At 44.4% G+C, this 20,098-nt stretch overlaps 1 protein-coding gene across 35 annotated transcripts in view; it reads left to right on the top strand.

The window, feature by feature from the left end:
- The window catches only part of neb (nebulin), a 90,850-nt gene that overhangs the window by 20,136 nt on the left and 50,616 nt on the right, over positions 1-20,098 (top strand). For 13 of the 35 annotated variants that reach the window (XM_050049323.1, XM_050049307.1, XM_050049301.1 and 10 more), the window contains 37 exons: positions 16-123; positions 206-319; positions 970-1,167; positions 1,255-1,362; positions 1,857-1,955; positions 2,063-2,167; positions 2,779-2,886; positions 3,033-3,344; positions 3,452-3,658; positions 3,746-3,850; positions 3,938-4,045; positions 4,136-4,447; positions 5,551-5,757; positions 5,891-5,995; positions 6,137-6,244; positions 6,341-6,652; positions 7,534-7,740; positions 7,849-7,953; positions 9,729-9,836; positions 9,949-10,260; positions 10,385-10,591; positions 10,671-10,775; positions 11,574-11,681; positions 13,663-13,974; positions 14,059-14,262; positions 14,405-14,509; positions 14,624-14,731; positions 14,818-15,129; positions 15,214-15,417; positions 15,535-15,639; positions 15,754-15,861; positions 16,720-17,031; positions 17,132-17,335; positions 17,477-17,581; positions 17,738-17,845; positions 17,959-18,270; positions 18,358-18,561. In XM_050049323.1, the coding sequence (XP_049905280.1) occupies positions 16-123; positions 206-319; positions 970-1,167; positions 1,255-1,362; positions 1,857-1,955; positions 2,063-2,167; positions 2,779-2,886; positions 3,033-3,344; positions 3,452-3,658; positions 3,746-3,850; positions 3,938-4,045; positions 4,136-4,447; positions 5,551-5,757; positions 5,891-5,995; positions 6,137-6,244; positions 6,341-6,652; positions 7,534-7,740; positions 7,849-7,953; positions 9,729-9,836; positions 9,949-10,260; positions 10,385-10,591; positions 10,671-10,775; positions 11,574-11,681; positions 13,663-13,974; positions 14,059-14,262; positions 14,405-14,509; positions 14,624-14,731; positions 14,818-15,129; positions 15,214-15,417; positions 15,535-15,639; positions 15,754-15,861; positions 16,720-17,031; positions 17,132-17,335; positions 17,477-17,581; positions 17,738-17,845; positions 17,959-18,270; positions 18,358-18,561 (6,471 nt within the window). Of the gene's footprint in view, positions 1-15; positions 124-205; positions 320-969; positions 1,168-1,254; positions 1,363-1,856; positions 1,956-2,062; positions 2,168-2,778; positions 2,887-3,032; positions 3,345-3,451; positions 3,659-3,745; positions 3,851-3,937; positions 4,046-4,135; positions 4,448-5,550; positions 5,758-5,890; positions 5,996-6,136; positions 6,245-6,340; positions 6,653-7,533; positions 7,741-7,848; positions 7,954-9,728; positions 9,837-9,948; positions 10,261-10,384; positions 10,592-10,670; positions 10,776-11,573; positions 11,682-11,789; positions 12,102-12,187; positions 12,344-12,384; positions 12,433-13,047; positions 13,153-13,271; positions 13,380-13,662; positions 13,975-14,058; positions 14,263-14,404; positions 14,510-14,623; positions 14,732-14,817; positions 15,130-15,213; positions 15,418-15,534; positions 15,640-15,753; positions 15,862-16,719; positions 17,032-17,131; positions 17,336-17,476; positions 17,582-17,737; positions 17,846-17,958; positions 18,271-18,357; positions 18,562-20,098 lie in introns of all 35 variants that reach the window. The other 22 variants (XM_050049335.1, XM_050049297.1, XM_050049312.1 and 19 more) reach the window with 22 other exon arrangements.

Genomic DNA, 20,098 nt, shown 5'->3' with positions numbered 1-20,098 from the left:
ATTCTCTTCTTCCAGAACTGTTATAAGTACGACTGGGAGAAACTGAAAGCCAAGAAGTTTGAGGTCAGAGGTGACGCCATCCCGATTCTCGCTGCCCGCGCTCACACTAACATCATCAGTGATGTGAGTATGCTTCATTATGTGTGATCACAGTATAACTGTTTTAACAACGTGGTAATGTGTCGCCCTCTGCTCCTTGCTGCAGGTTAAATATAAGAAGGAGTACGAGAAGAACAAGGGACAGATGGTCGGAGCCCTCAGCATCAATGACGATCCCAAAATCTTACACTCTGTTCACGTCGCCAAAATCCAGAGTGACGTAAGTTATCGGCTTGTCTCATTATTACAGTTCTTACATCTCAGTTAATATTATTGTTTCAGAGCTGAGAGAAGAGGGCAAACTCTTTTAATGCTTTATTTAAACAACATTTTTCATATCAGAAGAATGGTGAGCAAATACTGTAGAAGAAACAAACAGAAGCTAACACATATGAAGTCATGGGATGATCAGTAAAGCAATGCAAATTCAAAACAAAGTATTTCACACATATTTATTATTATATATATATATTATGATATTATTTTACATGAAATGATTATGGAGGATCTGTCTCATTGACCGCATGAACACCATTCTTCTCTTTTTTATTTATTTATTTACACGCAGACAGACAGTATCATTACCTTCACGTGTGTTAACCTGTGGTGGAGTTGTTCCACAGAGAGACATATGGCTGCCTCAGAATAAGCCAACACTGGGTTTGAAGAATAAGTATGTGTGTTGGTAGTTGAAGCATTTGAAGAAACAGCCAAAGGTTTGAAAGGGCTCAGAGCTCAGCTCAGGATCTGTTAATCAGTTGAGACATTTCAGACAGTAGATTGTATCGACAGACTCAATGTACTCAGTCTTTACTCTGGGGCGAGCTAAAGAGCACAACCTTAAACGATCTCTGACTGATGTCTCCACAGCGTGAATATAAGAAGGACTATGAGAAGATTAAGACCAAGTACCACACACCTCTGGATATGATGTCCGTCACTTTGGCCAAGAAGTCCCAGGGCATCGCCAGCATGGCAGGGTACAGGAGCATCAGCACCAACTTCTTCCTCCCCCCCGACAGCGTGCTGTTGGACCTGGCCAAGAAGGCCAACATCATCCAGAGTGATGTGAGTACAGACATGAGCTGATATGTGTTAATCATAATTAAGAGATATATTCTGACACTGTTTGTGTTTTGTGTCTGTGTGTCACAGAATGAGTACAAGGCCGACTACAACAGCTTCACCAAGGGAACTCCTTGGGTCCCCTTCGGCTCCTTGGACGTGGAGAAGAATAAGAAAGCTGCTGAGATCCTCAGTGAGGTATGTGACCAGCAGCATCACTTCCTGTCCACACTGCCCCTCTTTACTAACATTAAAAAATCATGTGGAGTGAGATGTTTGAAACCCAACAGGACCATAACCCAGTCTGTGAACTCTTTGGTTTAACTTTGAAGGAGTCCAGTGGTATCTGACCAAACAAAGCCCACGTTATGTGAACGGAGCTTTCACTTCTCTGTCTGATCCTCCCGTCCTTTTCTCACTGGGTCAAAGATGTCATGTATTTCTTAAAGCAAGAAAAAATCAAATACACATTTAAAGGTCCTTTATTGAGATATGGATTAGTTACAGGAACCTCTCAATAAAGAATAAGGTATATATAAATATAAATGTATAAATGTTGCATCCTCCATTTTTGTGGGATAAAGAAAATCATTCAAACATATTTACAAAAAGAAAAACATAATTAATAGTCGGTGAGATACGTCACATTACGTGTCATGTAATTACTCATGGTATGTACTTGTTTTGTACAGAAAAAATACAGACAGCACCCGGACACCATCCCCTTCACCTCCATCGATGACCACCCCATCATGATGCAGGCCAAAGTCAACCAGCTCCAGAGGAGCGATGTGAGTCTGCCGTCACTCTCACAGATCATTAGATCAGATCTCTGCAGATCGTTGTGATTGGTGATTAAAGTGCAGCTCATGTGACGTCTGTCCTTCTCGTCTAACAGCTCTTCTATAAGAGAGGTCTGGAGGAAGTCCATCAGAAGTACTCCCTGCCTCCTGACGTCCCCGAGTTCCTCCAGGCCAGGTGTAACGCCTACAACATCAGCCAGGTAAGGGACAGAAATACTGACACATCACTTTTATTTCATATTGAACAAATGTTTTCTTATGGCACACATTTGAGGGGTAAGTTTAAATAAATGTGAGTCTAAATGTTATATACAGATATCAAGTAGCTGTGTGTGTACTGACATTAACTGCAGGTACTAAAGTGTGTGTGTGTGTATGTGTGTGTGTGTGTTTGCTTTAGTAAAGTTTAGTTTGATCATTTTCCAGCTTCTACAACTCAAATAGACACAAGAAAAGATATTAATAAATAATAATAAGTCATTACTTTTGAAGCAGTGACGATCCAAAGTGAGTTCTGCTGATGGAGAAGGCGTACGCTGAAACTTTAGTCCTTTTTTTACATTAACTGTTTATACTGTTCCCTTTAGATTTATACAGTGAAAATCAAAGAAACAAGCAAAACAACAAAATATGTTTATCTACATAAATCTTGTAACAGTACTTTAACTTTATTAAAACAGTACTTGAACTTTGGTGGTTTATTATTTTAGGAGTCTACAGTATTTCAGAGGAGATTTTTGAAATATGGATATGTATCTGTAATTGTGTTAGATCTTTTCTTATTGTTTCTATGTGTAATCTGTCATTTCAGAAATACTACAAGCTTGCCTGGCAGAAACATCTTCTCAAAGGTTACGACCTGAAGCCCGATGCCATCCCTGTGGTCGCAGCCAAAGCTGCCAGACATGCTGTCAGTAATGTAAGTTTCCTGAATGACTCTGACAGACTTCACAGAGTGATGCTCAAACACCATCCTAACATGCTCTGTACCAGACATATGGTACACATTGGACATCACGCATTTGTTACTGAATAATCACAGACCACATCCCCTTTAACCTGCAGGTCCAGTATAAGAAGGCGTACGAGAAGGCCAGAGGTCACCACGTCGGCTTCCGCAGCCTGCAGGACGACCCTCTGCTGGTTCACTACATGGAGGTGGCGAAGATGCAGAGTGACAAGAACTACAAGAAGGACTATCACAAGGCCAAGCTGAAGTACCACACCCCCGTGGACATGATGAGCATGGCTCATGCCAAACATGCCTCAAAGGTGCAGACGTACGCCGGCTACAAGCAGGACAACCACAAGTACTGTCTTCTGCCCGACGCTATGAACCTGGAACTTGCTCGCAACATGAACTTTAACGCCAGTGATGTAAGTTTACTTTTCTGTCATGATGGAGGTGAATACTTTGTGTCTTGGCTAAAAGACAAAACTTTTGATTATTAACATTTCTCTCATGTGTCTCTTTGACTTTCCAGAACAACTATAAGCAGGAGTATGAGACCTGTATCAAGGGCATCGGCTGGGTTCCCATTGGTTCCCTGGAGGTGGAGAAAGCCAAGACGGCAGCAGCAGCTCTGAATGAGAAGAATTACCGCCAGCACCCAGAAACCCTCAAATTCACCAGCACCATGGACTCCATGAGCATGGAGCTGGCCAAGACCAACGCCAGGATCATGAATATGGTGAGGAGCAGGAAACAGAATCTCTTCTTTATCTAAACTCCTTTGTCAGAGCAGACGTTAAACAGTCTCTCCACTGTAACTATGCAGAAAGAGTACAAGGCCAGCGGAGAGAAGTTCATGCACACCTACCATCTCCCGGCTGACGCTCCTGAACTGTTGCAAGCCAGATACAACGCCGTCAACATCAGCCAGGTCAGCTGCAGAGTCTTGACACGTATTTTTGTGCTCATGTTAAATGTATATAAATCAAATTGTTGTAACTCTGATGACTTTCTGTAGAATTACTACACCTACGCTCATCGTAAAGATCTGCTCAAAGGACACCATGTGAAGGAAGACGCCATCCCTGTCGTTGCAGCAAAAACTTCCAGAGACATTGCCAGTAATGTAAGTTGTGACTTTGCCTGTAATAAAACTCATTCAAATGTAAATGAATCCAAAAATGTTACTCATATCTAATGTTTGTTCTTTACACAGTACAAGTACAAGCTGGCGTACGAGAAGGCCAGAGGTCACCACGTCGGCTTCCGCAGCCTGCAGGACGACCCTCTGCTGGTTCACTATATGGAGGTGGCGAAGATGCAGAGTGACAAGAACTACAAGAAGGACTATCACAAGGCCAAGCTGAAGTACCACACCCCCGTGGACATGATGAGTGTGGTCCACGCCAAACATGCCTCAACAGTGCAGACCTACACCGGCTACAGACAGATCCCTCACACCTACTTCCTTCTGCCCGACAACTTGCACCTGCAGCGCTGCCGCGGCATGATGGAGATCCAGAGTGATGTATGTTTGTTACCGTGGTGTAATGCTGGAGTAATTGACCCTCCGCTCAATCCCGCCTCTCAAACACAGAGCGGCCAATCATAGTGTAACATCTGCCAGCTCTGACAAGGATCTGACAACAAACTCTCATGCTGTTGTTTCAGATTTTTTTCTGGTATTGTGGATTTTGGAGTTCGTCATCAGGACACATGTAATAGTGATACTTGTTAGTCAGAGAGTTTAGAAGGACATAGAAGTTTCTTCTTTGTTCCAAAACCAAAATCAAATCCGGACATATGCGGGGTTAGCTAGCTAGCTAATGCAGGTAACAGATTCTGAATGTATTCATGCTGCTTTTGCTTTTTAATGATGGTAACAGTGAATAAAGACCCACCCTGCTTTACAGTAACTGGGGAAGGAAACAGGTATGGCCGCCCCTTGACAGTCGATCAAAGGGTAGTCGACCAGAAAGGTCATTAGTCGGCAAGATTTCATTGGTCACTTAGTCGCAGAAAAAAAAAAAAAGCAAATGTGAAACTCTATGAGGAGCTGCTCTTTGTCAGGATAAATCCAAACCTATATGACTGGACCATGTGTGACTTTACTTTGAAAGGACAGACACAGGAAGTGTCCATGCTCAGCAGTCAGACAGGAGTCAGGTTAATTTCCAGGGCTGGGTGCTGGAGCACGAGGGGGAGTTCATCAGCACACACTGCGATAACACAGAGCTGATTTACAACTGGTCAAGTTTCCCTTTAATTTCATCGTCTTCTGTCTTCATCACAAGGTGATGTGGTGGTTCACTTTCAGTCTAATTTCTTTAGCAGTAGCTTCTATTATTTTTTTAACCTGTATTTGCTGCTGAGTCAGTTTGACATCTTAGAAACATCCTTCAAACACAATTGCTTTTTTTGTTTTTCCAAAAATGCTAAACGCTATTCCGTAAAGGATTGAACATGCTAGCTCCAACATGCTAGCTCCGACAGCATGACGGACCGTCACAAAGAGGCGGGGCTTAGCGAAGGGTCAATTGGTACATATAAGTGAATGGATTAAATACACAGTAGCAGAGCAATGTGCAAAGTGAATAAATGTTGAACATGTTTTTCTCTGTAAACCCGCAGAACGTCTACAAGTCAGATTACAATAACTACAGTAAAGGCGTTGGCTGGGTCCCCATCGGGTCTCTGGATGTTGAGAAGGCCAGAGCTGCTAAAGCTGCTTTGGATGAAAGAAGCTACCGCCAACATCCCAGTAATTTCAAATTCACAAGCAAGACTGATGCCATGAACACGGTTCTGGCCATGGCCAACTCCAAGCAGATGGACATAGTAAGAATGTCTTGTGTTGATCGAAGATGCAGTGACGCCTTTCAGCTCTTGAAATGTGTCGTTGGACCAAAACTTCTCCTCAAAGAACCTTACGTACATTGACGTGTTCTGTTGTTCCTTTCCTTCTTTCTAGACTGCATACAAAGCCTCTGGTGAGAAGTTCAAGCACACCTATAACCTGCCAGCTGACTGCCCAGAGTTCCTTCAGGCTAAATTCAACGCACAGACCCTCAGCGAGGTCAGAGCTCAGTATATTTATGAAAGAAAATCAAAGCGTGACTGTTTAATCAGCTAAATATGCAAGTCAAAGGAATATGACTGTATATCAGCATCATGTGTGTATGAAACACTGAGGTAACACTCTGCTGTCTGTCCACAGAGTCACTACAAACATAAGTGGCTGCAAGATATCGCCAAGGGATACGACATGAAGCCTGATGCTATTTCTGTCCTGCACGCCAAGCAAGGCAGACATATCGCCAGCAATGTATGTAAACAATAAATCAACCCAACACTGAATGTATTCAGCATTTCTTTTCCCTGTAACTGAGTCACAACTAACTCCTTTTATTTTATCTGTCAGGTCCAATACAAGAAGGCGTACGAGAAGGCCAGAGGTCACCACGTCGGCTTCCGCAGCCTGCAGGACGACCCTCTGCTGGTTCACTACATGGAGGTGGCGAAGATGCAGAGTGACAAGAACTACAAGAAGGACTATCACAAGGCCAAGCTGAAGTACCACACCCCCGTGGACATGATGAGTGTGGTCCACGCCAAACATGCCTCAACAGTGCAGACCTACGCCGGCTACAGACGGATCCCTCACAACTATCTGCTCCTGCCCGACAACTTGCACCTGCAGCGCTGCCGCAACATGAACATCCAGTCCAGTGATGTGAGTTGCAGATTTATCCCTGAACTGTGTCTTTTAGGATCAAAACCATGTCTGAAAGGCAATGACAAAGAGTCTACACTGTGTGCTCGCTTTTTACATGTGTGCATAAAGTTTAGAAAGATAATTGTCACTGATCTTACAGGACAACTTCTGTATTTTTCAGGTATTGAGCAACAAAAACAGCAGCCTGCAGTGTGGAGCAGCGTCAGTTAACGTCCACTCTAAGTGTTTGATTTGTCACTGACAGGCTCAGGCTGGTATAATGCCTGACAACACTACAGAAAGGATCCTTACAGAGACAGACATGAAGTCACCATCATCAAACCCACTGGACTCCATTTAAATGAATAGTAATTTTATTATCGTTAAACACACTTTATTCAGAGTTACCAGAAGCAAAATAAAACTCACAAGAGCTGTCTTGATTTATCTTTCCACTGTTCCAACAATCACCAACCCTGGTTTGATTCACCCAGTTAGATATGAAAATATGCTGACTCTATCCAGCTTTAAATTAATCGTTCTTTAAATGGAGTCCGGTGGATTTGATGATGGTGATTTTGGAGCTGTTTCTGGTTAAACAAAAAGGATCTTACTCTTTAACATAAAGGTCTCTCTCTGAAGGGACACGTAGAAAAACAATCTGAGCCTGTCAGTGACAAAAACTCTTTTAGTGGACATGAATAGACAGCGCTCAGTTGCACACAGGGATTACACTGCAGATGGTTTTGCTGCTGTCTCACTTAACGCTGGACCAATTTCAAAAACTGTCTCCATCAGTCACTTAGACACAAAAACATGGACAATAGAGACCAGGTTGAAAAATACTGAAGAGGTAATGTGCATCATCATCTCACTGTCTCATTTCTTTATGTTTTCAGGCTGACTACAAGTCTGAGTGGAACAACTACATCAGAGGTATTGGGTGGGTCCCTATCGGCTCACTGGCAGTTGAGACTGCTAAAGTTGGTGGTCAGATTCAGAGTGACAATTTGTACCGGACTCATCCGTCCAACTACAAGTTCAGCAAGCTGATGGACTCCATGGACCTGACTCTGGCTACTGCCAACAACCAGATCATGAACAAGGTGCAGCATGCTTCACTGACTCTGAAGAGCAGGGCCACAGAAATGTTGTTGATCATACTGTTCATACGGCTCATCACACATCTGTTCCTCTGCTGTCTGTGTTCACAGAAAGCATACACTGCAGCCTGGGAAAAGGACAAACTGAACGTCCACGTCATGCCAGATTCTCCTGAGATCGTCCTGGCCAAAGCCAACGCCCTCAACATGAGCAACGTAAGAGGACGAATCAGCTGCTTTTAACAGTTAATACTAAGGCGAGGTATCAGCACTCAACACGAGAGTTGGTCACCAAACCAGAGTCGGTACTTTTAAGGGTATCGACTGAATTACATCTGATCTACCGCGTACTGATGCACGTTAAATCCATCTGTGCCGAATGTTGGTACCTGAGAGCACAGGTGAGACTGGGTTTAGATAAAAGGCACGAGTGTCACACGAGGAGCTCCAAAGCCTGAAAGCCACATACGATACTTTCACTGCAGAGCTCATCTGCCCCTTGTCTATTGTCTTCTATATAATTTTAGTAACAGCCTACCATCACCGCCAGTCGAGCAGACAGACAGACAGACAGACAGACAGACAGACAGACAGACAGACAGACAGACAGATTAGCTCTACTTGTGATTAGAAAAGAGCAGAGGAGCAGACTTTTTTTCTACTCCACTACGTCACCACTGTAGCTTGTCATTAAAGAGAAAGTAAGATATCGAAAAAGTACCATTGGGTACTGGTCCCAAACTCTAGGTAACATAACCAGTACTGGTATTAGTTCAGACTTCTAAGGTACTGACTGAAGTGAGCGGCACAGAGTCAAACGCTAACTGCATTCGATCCTTTTTTTCTCACATCTAGGAAAAAATGACTATTTCTATGGTTTTGCTCACAGCCAATCACTGCAGGCGTCCCTTGATTTAATGTGACGTGTTGTCGGCCAACTGTCAGAGCAGCTACAACTAGAGACGGGCATCATAAAGATTTTAAAGATACTACCACGACTCTTAGTGATACTGCTTATTGATCTGGTACTCTAGCGCTACTCCTATCAGTTCTTTGGGGGATTTTACAAAAAAGACAATAAACAAAATAAGAACAGAATTCATTGTAAGTACATCATATAAATTAACATTCTGCTACAGCAATGTTTAGAATTCAATTTCAATTTCTAATTTTATTTATAAAGCCCAATATCACAAATCACAGTTTGTCCCTCTGTCCTGGGACCCTCACAGCTGATCAGGAAAAACTCCCCAAAAAATCTTTAACAATAAAAATAGAAGAAACCTGAATGACTTACTGTTGTAGACCAGAACATATCCGACATGGACGGAATGACAGGAGATGAACGAGGAGCTAGGCTGTAGGAGACGGTGCATTTCTCGGCCTGTATGTGATGGACGTTCACTAGATGTTTCTGCTCTCACGTGCAGGAGTTACCAACCCGCCCCTCACACATGCAGCAGGCTGCGAGGCTCGGACAGAGAGAGCTCTCGTTCTTAATTTGACTGCAAATTAGAATCAGAGTTGGTGAGATAAAAACTGTACAAAAGAACGTTTATGTGGCCTAAGTGAACAAGAAATATATCTTGAATTTCTCCAAAACTGATATCAGAACCGTTAAAGTTTATCAATACTGCAGTCGTTAATAATTTGGCCCCAGGGCCAGTTTAATACTTGGTTTGGGTACCCAGCCCCTGCTACAGCCCATACAGTCGTACAGTGTGGTGACGTTGAGCGTGTTTTATTTGATGGAGCTGGCAGTCCAGTGTGCTCAGATGCCACTTAAACATTTGAAAGTATAACTGTACGGCACCCCTGTGGTGTCTGGTGGCATTTTACACACCTGAGTGTTTCCATTCACATGACGGGTATCAAATCAAAATGGGTTTGTGCCCCATTTTGGGTCGGGCTCTTACTTTGGGTCATGACTGCACATGGTTAATGGTGATCAGATTGTGAATGTAAGCACTGTTTTATTTCTCTGTTTACAGAAACTGTACAAAGCCGGTCTCGTGGAGATGGCCAAAAAAGGCCACAACCTCAAAGCAGACGCCATTTCAATCATTGCTGCCAAGACTGGTACCACTATTGCCAGCAATGTAAGTTATAAAACCTTTCTGTATTAAATCAATTCACAATATACCTGTTTAGATTCATATTATAAACTAATACAGTCTCTGTGAGTGACACAACATGTGTTTGCTGTCACAGTACAAGTACAAGCTGGCGTACGAGAAGGCCAGAGGTCACCACGTCGGCTTCCGCAGCCTGCAGGACGACCCTCTGCTGGTTCACTATATGGAGGTGGCGAAGATTCAGAGTGACAAGAACTACAAGAAGGACTACCACAAGTCCAAGCTGAAGTACCACACCCCCGTGGACATGCTGAGTGTGGTCCACGCCAAGCAGGCCTCTGCTGTTCAGACAATGGCTGGATACAAGCAGCACAACCCCCACTACACCGTGCTGCCTGACGCTATGAACCTGGTGCTTGCTCGTAACATGCAGTTCATCGCCAGTGATGTACGTAGAGAGTCCGACTTCATCTTATTAACACTGTGTCTTTATTTGTAGAAGATTTTCAAACAGTCCAAACACTGACATGACTGTTCCCAATGCTCTTTGTGTCTGCGCTGCATTGTTTCAGAACCAGTACAAGAGTGAGTACGACAGCTTCATGAAGGGAATCGGCTGGGTCCCAATCGGATCGTTGGATGTTGAGAAAGCAAAAACAGCCGGCAGGATCCTCAGTGAGCCCCAGTACCGCCAACATCCCAGCAATTTCAAATTCACTAAGGACATGCACTCCATGGATCTGACTCTGGCCACTGCCAACAACCAGATTATGAATAAGGTACTGGATATGAACACAAATATCTCTCTGTAGCGTTTATGTCTGAGATATCAAACCAACAAGTAACCTCTGTTTTTAGCAATCCTACATCACCGCCTGGGAGAAAGACAAGACGTCGATCCACATCATGCCTGATGCCATGGACATCGTTCTTGCCAGAGCAAACAAGAAGAACGTCAGTGAGGTACGGTGTGATACCTTTGTTTTTCACACACATTGTTTCATCGTTTGTCATGATCTGTAACATGCAGCACTGACAGCACGTGTCCTGGCAAACAGGAAGTGGGTACATTACTGTGATGGTGCATCCGTATATTCTTTGGAAAGTTAACAAGCTTTCCTTTATGTGAGGGATCACGCCTCTTCCTAACATACAGCGAGTGAACTCTGCCAGATGGAGTGTGACAAATTGTCCTGATATACAACAAGCAACAACATTCAGGGAGGATATGGAGCCCTGATGGAGCCTGAGGAAAGGCTCGCTGTTGCTCTCACAGTAGGTCAGAGGTGCACAAAGCTTTTTAAAGAATAGAGCCAGGGCGAGCAGTTTTTCAAGCAACACGTCATTTAGCCTGTTAGCTGATACATGAAACAGGTCAGGGCATCTTTATTGGTAAAAACTGAAACAACCTTCACACTTAGACTGAACAGTAAGTGTGATGGGAGATGATCACAGATGTGGTACGAAGCGAGGTCTGAGGGACAGACAGTCTCCGTTCTGTGGTGCTCAGAGGACGAGGTACTTAAGGACTCAGTGTTGGTAAGACATTGTAAACAGACTGCTTCCCCGTTGCTATGGTTACTCACATTAGATACAGGCTGATACCATTATACAGCCAGTGCATTAATTCAGGGTAGTGAACAGACAGTGTTGTGCTAAGTAGCTGTTCATTATCAGGTTTTAATGGACAACCTGAGCCAATCAGAATCGTGAATACACCCGACCATGAAATAAAACTGTGTATTCTCTCTGTCTCTTCAGAAACTCTACAAACTGGACAACGAGCTGTCCAAGAAGAAGGGCCATAACCTTCGTGCTGATGCCATCTCAGTCCAGGCAGCTAAAGCCTCCACTGCCATCGCCAGTGATGTAAGTAACTGTGTGGTTACTTCTATACTCAAGTGCATATATCATTTCGTATGTTTACTGCCTCAACAGAGTTCAGTTCTGAAAACTCTCACACTTGCTATTCTCTAGTACAAGTACAAGACAGGGTACCGTAAGCAGGTGGGCCACCACATCGGTGCTCGCTGCCTCCAGGACGACCCTCTGCTCATGCTGGCTCTGAACTCAGCCAAGATCGCCAGTGATGCTCTGTACAAGAAGGACTTCAACAAGTCCAAGACCAAGTTCAACCTGCCTGTGGACATGCTGGCCTTTGAACTGGCCAAGAAGAACCAGATTCAGGTCAACCACGCCAACTACATCACCCGCCTGCACAACTGGACCTGCCTGCCAGACTCCAACGATGTCGTCCAGGCCAGACATGCATATGAAATAATGAGCGATGTGAGTATGAATCCTTGAAGCATGTTTATGAATGTATATGTTCATGAAGAACAGTGACCATAATAAACCCTCTCTGTTGTGTCCAGGCTGTGTACAAGGAGGACCAGAGGATGTTGCAGGGTGTTGGATGGGTGCCTATAGGTTCACTGGATGTGGAGAAGGCGAAGGCTGCTGGTGCGGCCCTGGCTGAGAGAGGGTATCGTCAACACCCCAGCACCTTCAAATTCAAACTCACCACTGACGTCAACACCCCAGCACCTTCAAATTCAAACTCACCACTGAGGACATGCCCTTGGTGCTGGCTAAGGCCAACGCTCAGGTCATGAACAAGGTATTTATAACATTTAGTTGTGTTTCATATCTGAGCTCTTTTTCAGAAACGTATAACCCTGAACAGAACCTGTGCTGCCAGCGTAAAGGCGACACCACCCTGTCCCCCAATTCCACGACCAAACTTTTTATAAAGAACATGGAGTTGAAATGACAGCATGACATTTCGTCCTGGAACAGGCCATGTAAAAAGGCTACGCTGATGTTTCAACCTTAAATATTTGTGTTGTCTCTTGCAAATGAAGTGAAACATTCAGCGATCACTGCAAATGACCGTGATAAAGGAAACCTTCATTTTGTGCCTCTGCTTGAAGCAAAGTCTGAGGATGGCGGTTTTGTGATGACCTTCGCCCTCGGGCCTTTGTTATACAATACAACTCTGATCTGTGTGATATCATTTGGACCCAAAGTGAATGTGTTCAAATCTAAAAAAAAATGTTTCAGCTGACTGGGCTGAAAACTGGATCCAGTTTAATACATCACATTTAGGAGCCGTCTCATGTTATCAGCTGAGATCAGTGTTGATGTCATTATGAATTCACGTCAAAGAAATCTTCTTCTAAATTTTTTTTTTCATGTATGGAAGCTAATCTGAAAAACTTACTTTAACACACAGAAAGCTTACATGGACGCCTGGGAGAAAGACAAGACAACCATTCATGTCATGCCTGACGCCATGGACGTTCAACTGGCCAAAGCAAACAAAGCCAACTACAGTTTGGTGAGTCCTCAAACATTCTCCTACAAGTTAACATGTTGTCAGAGCTTTAAACCACTTCTTCAGTAACACACCACCAGTTTGAAGATGGTTGAAGGTTTTTGGTTTCTGCTTTTATACAGAAACTGTACAAGCAGGCAAATGAAGACGCCAAGAAGAAGGGATACGACCTGCGCAATGACGCCATCTCCATCCTCGCAGCAAGGGCTTCCAGGGACATCGCCAGCGACGTAAAACAATTTAATTACAATTAACTACAATTAGCACATATATTTCTAATTCAAAATATCATTAACTTTTAATATCATTTTATTGTTTCAGCAGCATGTTGTGCTGTAGATTAGTTTGGTAATGTAGTATACTATTTCATGTTGATTGACTGAAGTATGAATGTCATCAGATACATGATAACATGCCTCATGTGTACAAAGACTGAACATAATACTGCTGCTGATATTACTGCTCTGCCATAACCACTGTGGTTTGATCAGCTGTCTTGTTTCTCATTATCAGTACAAGTACAAGACAGGGTACCGTAAGCAGGTGGGCCACCACATCGGTGCTCGCTGCCTCCAGGACGACCCTCTGCTCATGCTGGCTCTGAACTCAGCCAAGATCGCCAGTGATGCTCTGTACAAGAAGGACTTTAACAGGTCCAAGACCAAGTTCAACCTGCCTGTGGACATGCTGGCCTTTGAACTGGCCAAGAAGAACCAGATTCAGGTCAATGACTTCAACTACAGAACTCACCTGCACAACTGGACCTGCCTGCCAGACTCCAACGATGTGGTCCAGGCCAGACATGCATATGACCTCCAGAGTGATGTGAGTATCCCTGAAGTTATACCATGGAAGGAAGCACGTTCATGAAGAACATTGACCATAATAAACCCTCTCTGTTGTGTCCAGGCTGTGTACAAGGAGGACCAGAGGATGTTGCAGGGTGTTGGATGGGTGCCTATAGGTTCACTGGATGTGGAGAAGGCGAAGGCTGCTGGTGCGGCCCTGGCTGAGAGAGGGTATCGTCAACACCCCAGCACCTTCAAATTCAAACTCACCACTGAGGACATGCCCTTGGTGCTGGCTAAGGCCAACGCTCAGGTCATGAACAAGGTACGAAATCTTTAGTCCTCATAGTGTAGTGGGTTAAATAACACAAAATGACTGTTGAACTACTTGTCGTGATACGATGAATATATCCCCCTCTCATCAGAATACATAAAATGAATAAACTCTTATTTTTCTGTGTCTGCAGAAAGCGTACCGTGAAGCCTGGGACAATGAGAAGTCAAAGATCCACATCATGCCTGACGCTATGGATGTTCTCCTCGCCAAAGCAAACAACATCAACTACAGCTACGTAAGTGGAGAATGAAGTAGTCATGGTGGCACAGCTACTTGTATTCATAGATTATTTTCAGTGTTACATTGATGTGCTGAACGTCTGTGGAATGATTGTGTTTGTTTTTTACAGAAACTGTACAAACAGGCAAATGAAGAAGCCAAGAAGAAGGGCTACGATATGCGCGGTGACGCCATTTCCATCAAGGCAGCCAAGGCCTCCAGGGACATCGCCAGTGATGTAAGCTGTTGGATTTTAACAATAATAAATAGTCACCATACATTTATTACTGAACATGTAACCATAGAGCTTCACATTTCTTCCAGTACAAGTACAAGACAGGGTACCGTAATCAGGTGGGCCACCACATCGGTGCTCGCTGCGTCCAGGACGACCCTCTGCTCATGCTGGCTCTGAACTCAGCCAAGATCGCCAGTGATGCTCTGTACAAGAAGGACTTCAACAAGTCCAAGACCAAGTTCAACCTGCCTGTGGACATGCTGACCCTGGAGCTTGCCAAGAAATGCCAGATTCAGGTCAATGACTTCAACTACAGAACTCACCTGCACCAGTGGACCTGCCTGCCAGACTCCAACGATGTGGTCCAGGCCAGACATGCATATGACCTCCAGAGTGACGTGAGTATCCCTGAAGTTATACCATGGAAGGAAGCATGTTCATGAAGAACTGTGACCATAATAAACCCTCTCTGTTGTGTCCAGGCTGTGTACAAGGAGGACCAGAGGATGTTGCAGGGTGTTGGATGGGTGCCTATAGGTTCACTGGATGTGGAGAAGGCGAAGGCTGCTGCTGCGGCCCTGGCTGAGAGAGGGTATCGTCAACACCCCAGCACCTTCAAATTCAAACTCACCACTGAGGACATGCCCTTGGTGCTGGCTAAGGCCAACGCTCAGGTCATGAACAAGGTACGAAACCATCCTCACATAATTATTTCCTGCACATGGATATGATAAGGAAATGATTTAACTATACGAAATGCATACTTGCAGAGATTATAATGTGAGTACATTCTCATGTTGCAGAAAGCGTACCGTGAAGCCTGGGACAATGAGAAGTCAAAGATCCACATCATGCCTGACGCTATGGATGTTCTCCTCGCCAAAGCAAACAACATCAACTACAGCTACGTAAGTGGAGAATGAAGTAGTCATGGTGGCACAGCTACTTGTATTCATAGATTATTTTCAGTGTTAGATTGATGTGCTGAACGTCTGTGGAATGATTGTGTTTGTTTTTTACAGAAACTGTACAAACAGGCAAATGAAGAAGCCAAGAAGAAGGGCTACGATATGCGCGGTGACGCCATTTCCATCAAGGCAGCCAAGGCCTCCAGGGACATCGCCAGTGATGTAAGTGCTTCATTTAAGTGTCATGTTAGTTGCATTAGAAATTTAAAATTCATTTTACCACAGGCAAGCAATCATAGTTCAGCAAAAGATTAAAGTAAATAAATTATTTCAACCCAAAGCCAGGCTCCCCCTTGGACTGTCTCTCCTACTGTTTACTGTATGTGGAAAGACGTCGCCTCCGAGATGTAGAATGTGTATTATAGAAGAGAAACACACATTTCCGGACCGCTGACTTGTATCATCAGAACAGATATGTCCTGTGATTTCCAGCCTCCTTTCATATTTAATAGAGGGGGGACAATACCTGACAGTAATATTCTCAGCTGTCAGGATGTGCCTGCTGTAAAGGGTAAATATAATCATAGGAGGCTGAAAATCACAGGACATGTCTGTTATGATTATACAAGTCAGCAGTGTAAAGCTCAAGCATGTGGGGGCCTCCTTTCATATTTAATAGGGGGGGGCCGTATCTAAACTTACAGCTGTCAAGATGTCCCCCGCCACAGGCCTTTGCCACCTTGGTCTCGAACAAACCCAGGGAAAATCCTGAGCCAGGTCACAAAGTCCAAAGACTCCGGTAAAGAGGCAGAGCTAGTAACAGACATAAACATAAAGTAACTCAGTGTATCATGGGAAGTCAGAGCAGCCTAAGTAGGGGCTGGTTCAAGGCGAGCCTGAGCCAGCCCCTACTATAAGGTTTATGAAAAGGGAAAGTCTGGAGCCTGCTCTTAAATGTGGAGACGGTGTCTCCGGACTAAAACTGGAAAATGTTTCCACATGAGAGAGGCTTGATAGCTGGAGGCCCTGACTCCCATTCTGCTCCCATTCTAACCAGTGATTATTTCACATTTCTTCCAGTACAAGTACAAGACAGGATACCGCAATCAGGTGGGCCACCACATCGGTGCTCGCTGCGTCCAGGACGACCCTCTGCTCATGCTGGCTCTGAACTCAGCCAAGATCGCCAGTGACGCTCTGTACAAGAAGGACTTCAACAAGTCCAAGACCAAGTTCAACCTGCCTGTGGACATGCTGACCCTGGAGCTCGCCAAGAAATGCCAGATTCAGGTCAATGACTTCAACTACAGAACTCACCTGCACCAGTGGACCTGCCTGCCAGACTCCAACGATGTGGTCCAGGCCAGACATGCATATGACCTCCAGAGTGATGTGAGTAGAGCCTCCCATGCTTATTTGTTTCTCTGAGCCTCTTCATGTTGATGCCACTGAGTGTGTCAGGAGTTGAATCTTCTGTCCCTGCGCTTCGTAGGCCGTCTACAAAGCTGACCTGAAGTGGCTCCAGGGCCTGGGCTGGGTCCCCATTGGCTCACTTGATGTGGAGAAAGCCAAGAAGGCTGCGGAAGCCTTGAGTGAAAGGAGCTACCGCCAGCACCCCAGCATCTTCCCCTTCAAAAGCACCACAGAGGCCATGAATATCGTTCTGGCAAAGAATAATGCTCACACCATGAACAAGGTTTGAATTAATCTGTTATTTGGTAAAATACATATTTATTTTTGTTAGAGTAAATAATGACTGTACGTTTAGATCTGTCTCTGGCGATGTCTCAAGTCAATACCATTTACTAACACTTAAGTTATTTGTGGATTCTTCCAGCGTCTTTACACAGAGGCATGGGACAAGGAAAAGACCCAGGTGCACATCCAGCCTGACACACCTGAGATCCTCCTGTCTCAGCAGAATGCTATCAACGTGAGCAGGGTAAGTATTCTTCTTACTGCACATGATAAGGGGATGGTCCCTGCTGCATCTGGTATGTTGTACTGGGAACCTGAAGCTTTCCAGAATTAAGTGCCATGATTAGACCTCTGTTTGTTCAAACTGTTAACAGAAGTATTTATATTTGTCACTTTTCAGAAACTCTACAGACAAGGTTTTGAGGCAACCATCAACAAAGGCTATTTCCTCCCTGCGGATGCAGTCTCCGTCAAGGCTGCCAAGGCCTCCAGGGACATCATCAGTGACGTGAGTGACTCATACTTAACTGAATACTTTTATATGACCAGCACATTTCTATAAGACATCACATGAGACATGTCCTAGCTCTAACAGTAATTTCTTTCTGCTGATATTATCAGTACAAGTACAAGACAGGATACCGCAGTCAGGTGGGCCACCACATCGGTGCTCGCTGCGTCCAGGACGACCCTCTGATCATGCTGGCTCTGAACTCAGCCAAGATCGCCAGTGATGCTCTGTACAAGAAGGACTTCAACAAGTCCAAGACCAAGTTCAACCTGCCCGTGGACATGCTGAGTCTTGAGCTGGCCAAGAAATGCCAGATTCAGGTCAATGACTTCAACTACAGAACTCACCTGCACCAGTGGACCTGCCTGCCAGACTCCAACGATGTGGTCCAGGCCAGGAAAGCCTACGACCTGCAGAGTGACGTGAGTCCTTCTGTGACAGATTCAACATACCTTAACACATCACGCCATGTGGACTTTGCTCACGTGTTTTACATGTTGTCTCAACAGGCCGTGTACAAAGCTGACATGGATGAGGTCATCGGCGTAGGATGGGTCCCCATTGGTTCAATCGATGTGTTGAAGGCCAAGAATGCTGCAAGAATTCTTAGTGACCATCTCTACAGGCTGAAACCAGACACACAGAAATTCACAACTGACATGTCCTCCATGCCCATGGTCCTGGCCAAGGCCAACGCTGAAGTCATGAACAAGGTAATAAAAGATATCACATCTCTTCTTTGTTCAGTCCTTTCCTGTGGATGGTTTAATGAAGCATCATAAACATTATAGCTAAGGATTTAACTTAAGGTATCATGTTTCCTCAGTTAAAGTTAAAATATCTCAAACTGATTCCCGAAGACATTTTACAGTACGGCTTAAATGTGCTATGAATATTTCACAGTTGCCTCGGTAACGGAACACCAACCCACTATTTTAGTAGTGTTTAAATAGAAATTGTCGTCCTGTAGCACCAAAAACGGCTCATAGTGCCATAAGTGCTGTATCGTAGGCAACTGGGCTGGCTTGAGTTTCTTGAAGACGCTTTGCCTCTCTTTCAAGAATCTTCTTCAGCTCTAAAGGTCTGGTGCAGAGTCGCAGTATAAATGGTGTCGTATCACCTCAGACTTACAATGCAGTCTTGGATCCCTCCCTAGACACCCATTCTCACCTGCACCCATCTAACCATAACGACACACAAGATGGCTGGGTGGGTCAGCGATTCACATGTGACCTTAACGACTCTGTCAGGGTTCATACCCACACAGAGTTTAAAATCTTGTGACTCCGCACCAGTCCTTTGGAGCTGAAGAAGCTTCTTGGATGAGAGGTGAAACATCTTCAACAAACTCAGAAAGTACAGTTGCTTACGATACAGCACTGATGATTACCATGACCTGGATGACTGAGAATCTTCACCGACAGGCTCATAGTGTCCAAAAACCAAAGAAAAGACGATCTTATCAGACACAGGAGTGAAAGCTAGCACTACTTAATGAATACACAAGGATGAATCTGAGAACAGCAGATTTTTCTGTTTGCAAACGGACCCTCATGTCCTGCAGGGTCTTGCATGTGCACATGAACACGGTCTATGACTCCAAACAGTCGGGGAATCCAGCGATGAAGAAAACCTGTTTGGAGTGCACGTCTTGCTCTTTGGTATGAATCTTCAAGATGCTGCTCAGAAGATGACTGAGAGACTTTAGGACAACCTGTCATCTCGTGGACTCATGCACTCCGAAAAACATCACCTATAACACACAAGGAGGAGCCAGTGGCAGAGTGAAGTGCAGGGAAGCAGTGAGAGCGCAGCTGTGCTGTATCAGGTGCTCCGAATCCTGCCCCAGTTTGTTGGACAACAAATAGACTAACTGCTGAATTAATCATGGTTCATACAAGATGTTTGAGGAGGTACTTGGATTTGGCACTCAGAAATATAAGTACTGGAATACCTTGAAAATCTGAGTTTTTAACTGATCCTTGAAAAAGCACTTGAATAAAACTGAGACGAGAACAGAACGATAAACTATTATAGAACAACATATTAGAGAACTACGAAGCTAAGAACGGCCGTGCTCACATTATATTTTAATGTCTAATGAGTTCAGAAAGCCAACAGGTTTAGGCTGACCAAACGTCCTCTTTTGCCCGGACATGTCCACTTTTCACGTCCTGTCCGGGGTGTCCGGGGGTCTTTTATAAACTGATGATAATGTCCGGTTTTCCGTGTGTTTGTGTGTGTGTGTGT

Source organism: Epinephelus moara, chromosome 7 (genome assembly GCF_006386435.1).
Source record: "Epinephelus moara isolate mb chromosome 7, YSFRI_EMoa_1.0, whole genome shotgun sequence".
NCBI classification, from domain to species: domain Eukaryota; kingdom Metazoa; phylum Chordata; class Actinopteri; order Perciformes; family Serranidae; genus Epinephelus; species Epinephelus moara.
The sequence above is the reverse complement of the archived record's forward strand: the minus strand, read 5'-3'. Positions and strand labels throughout refer to the sequence as shown.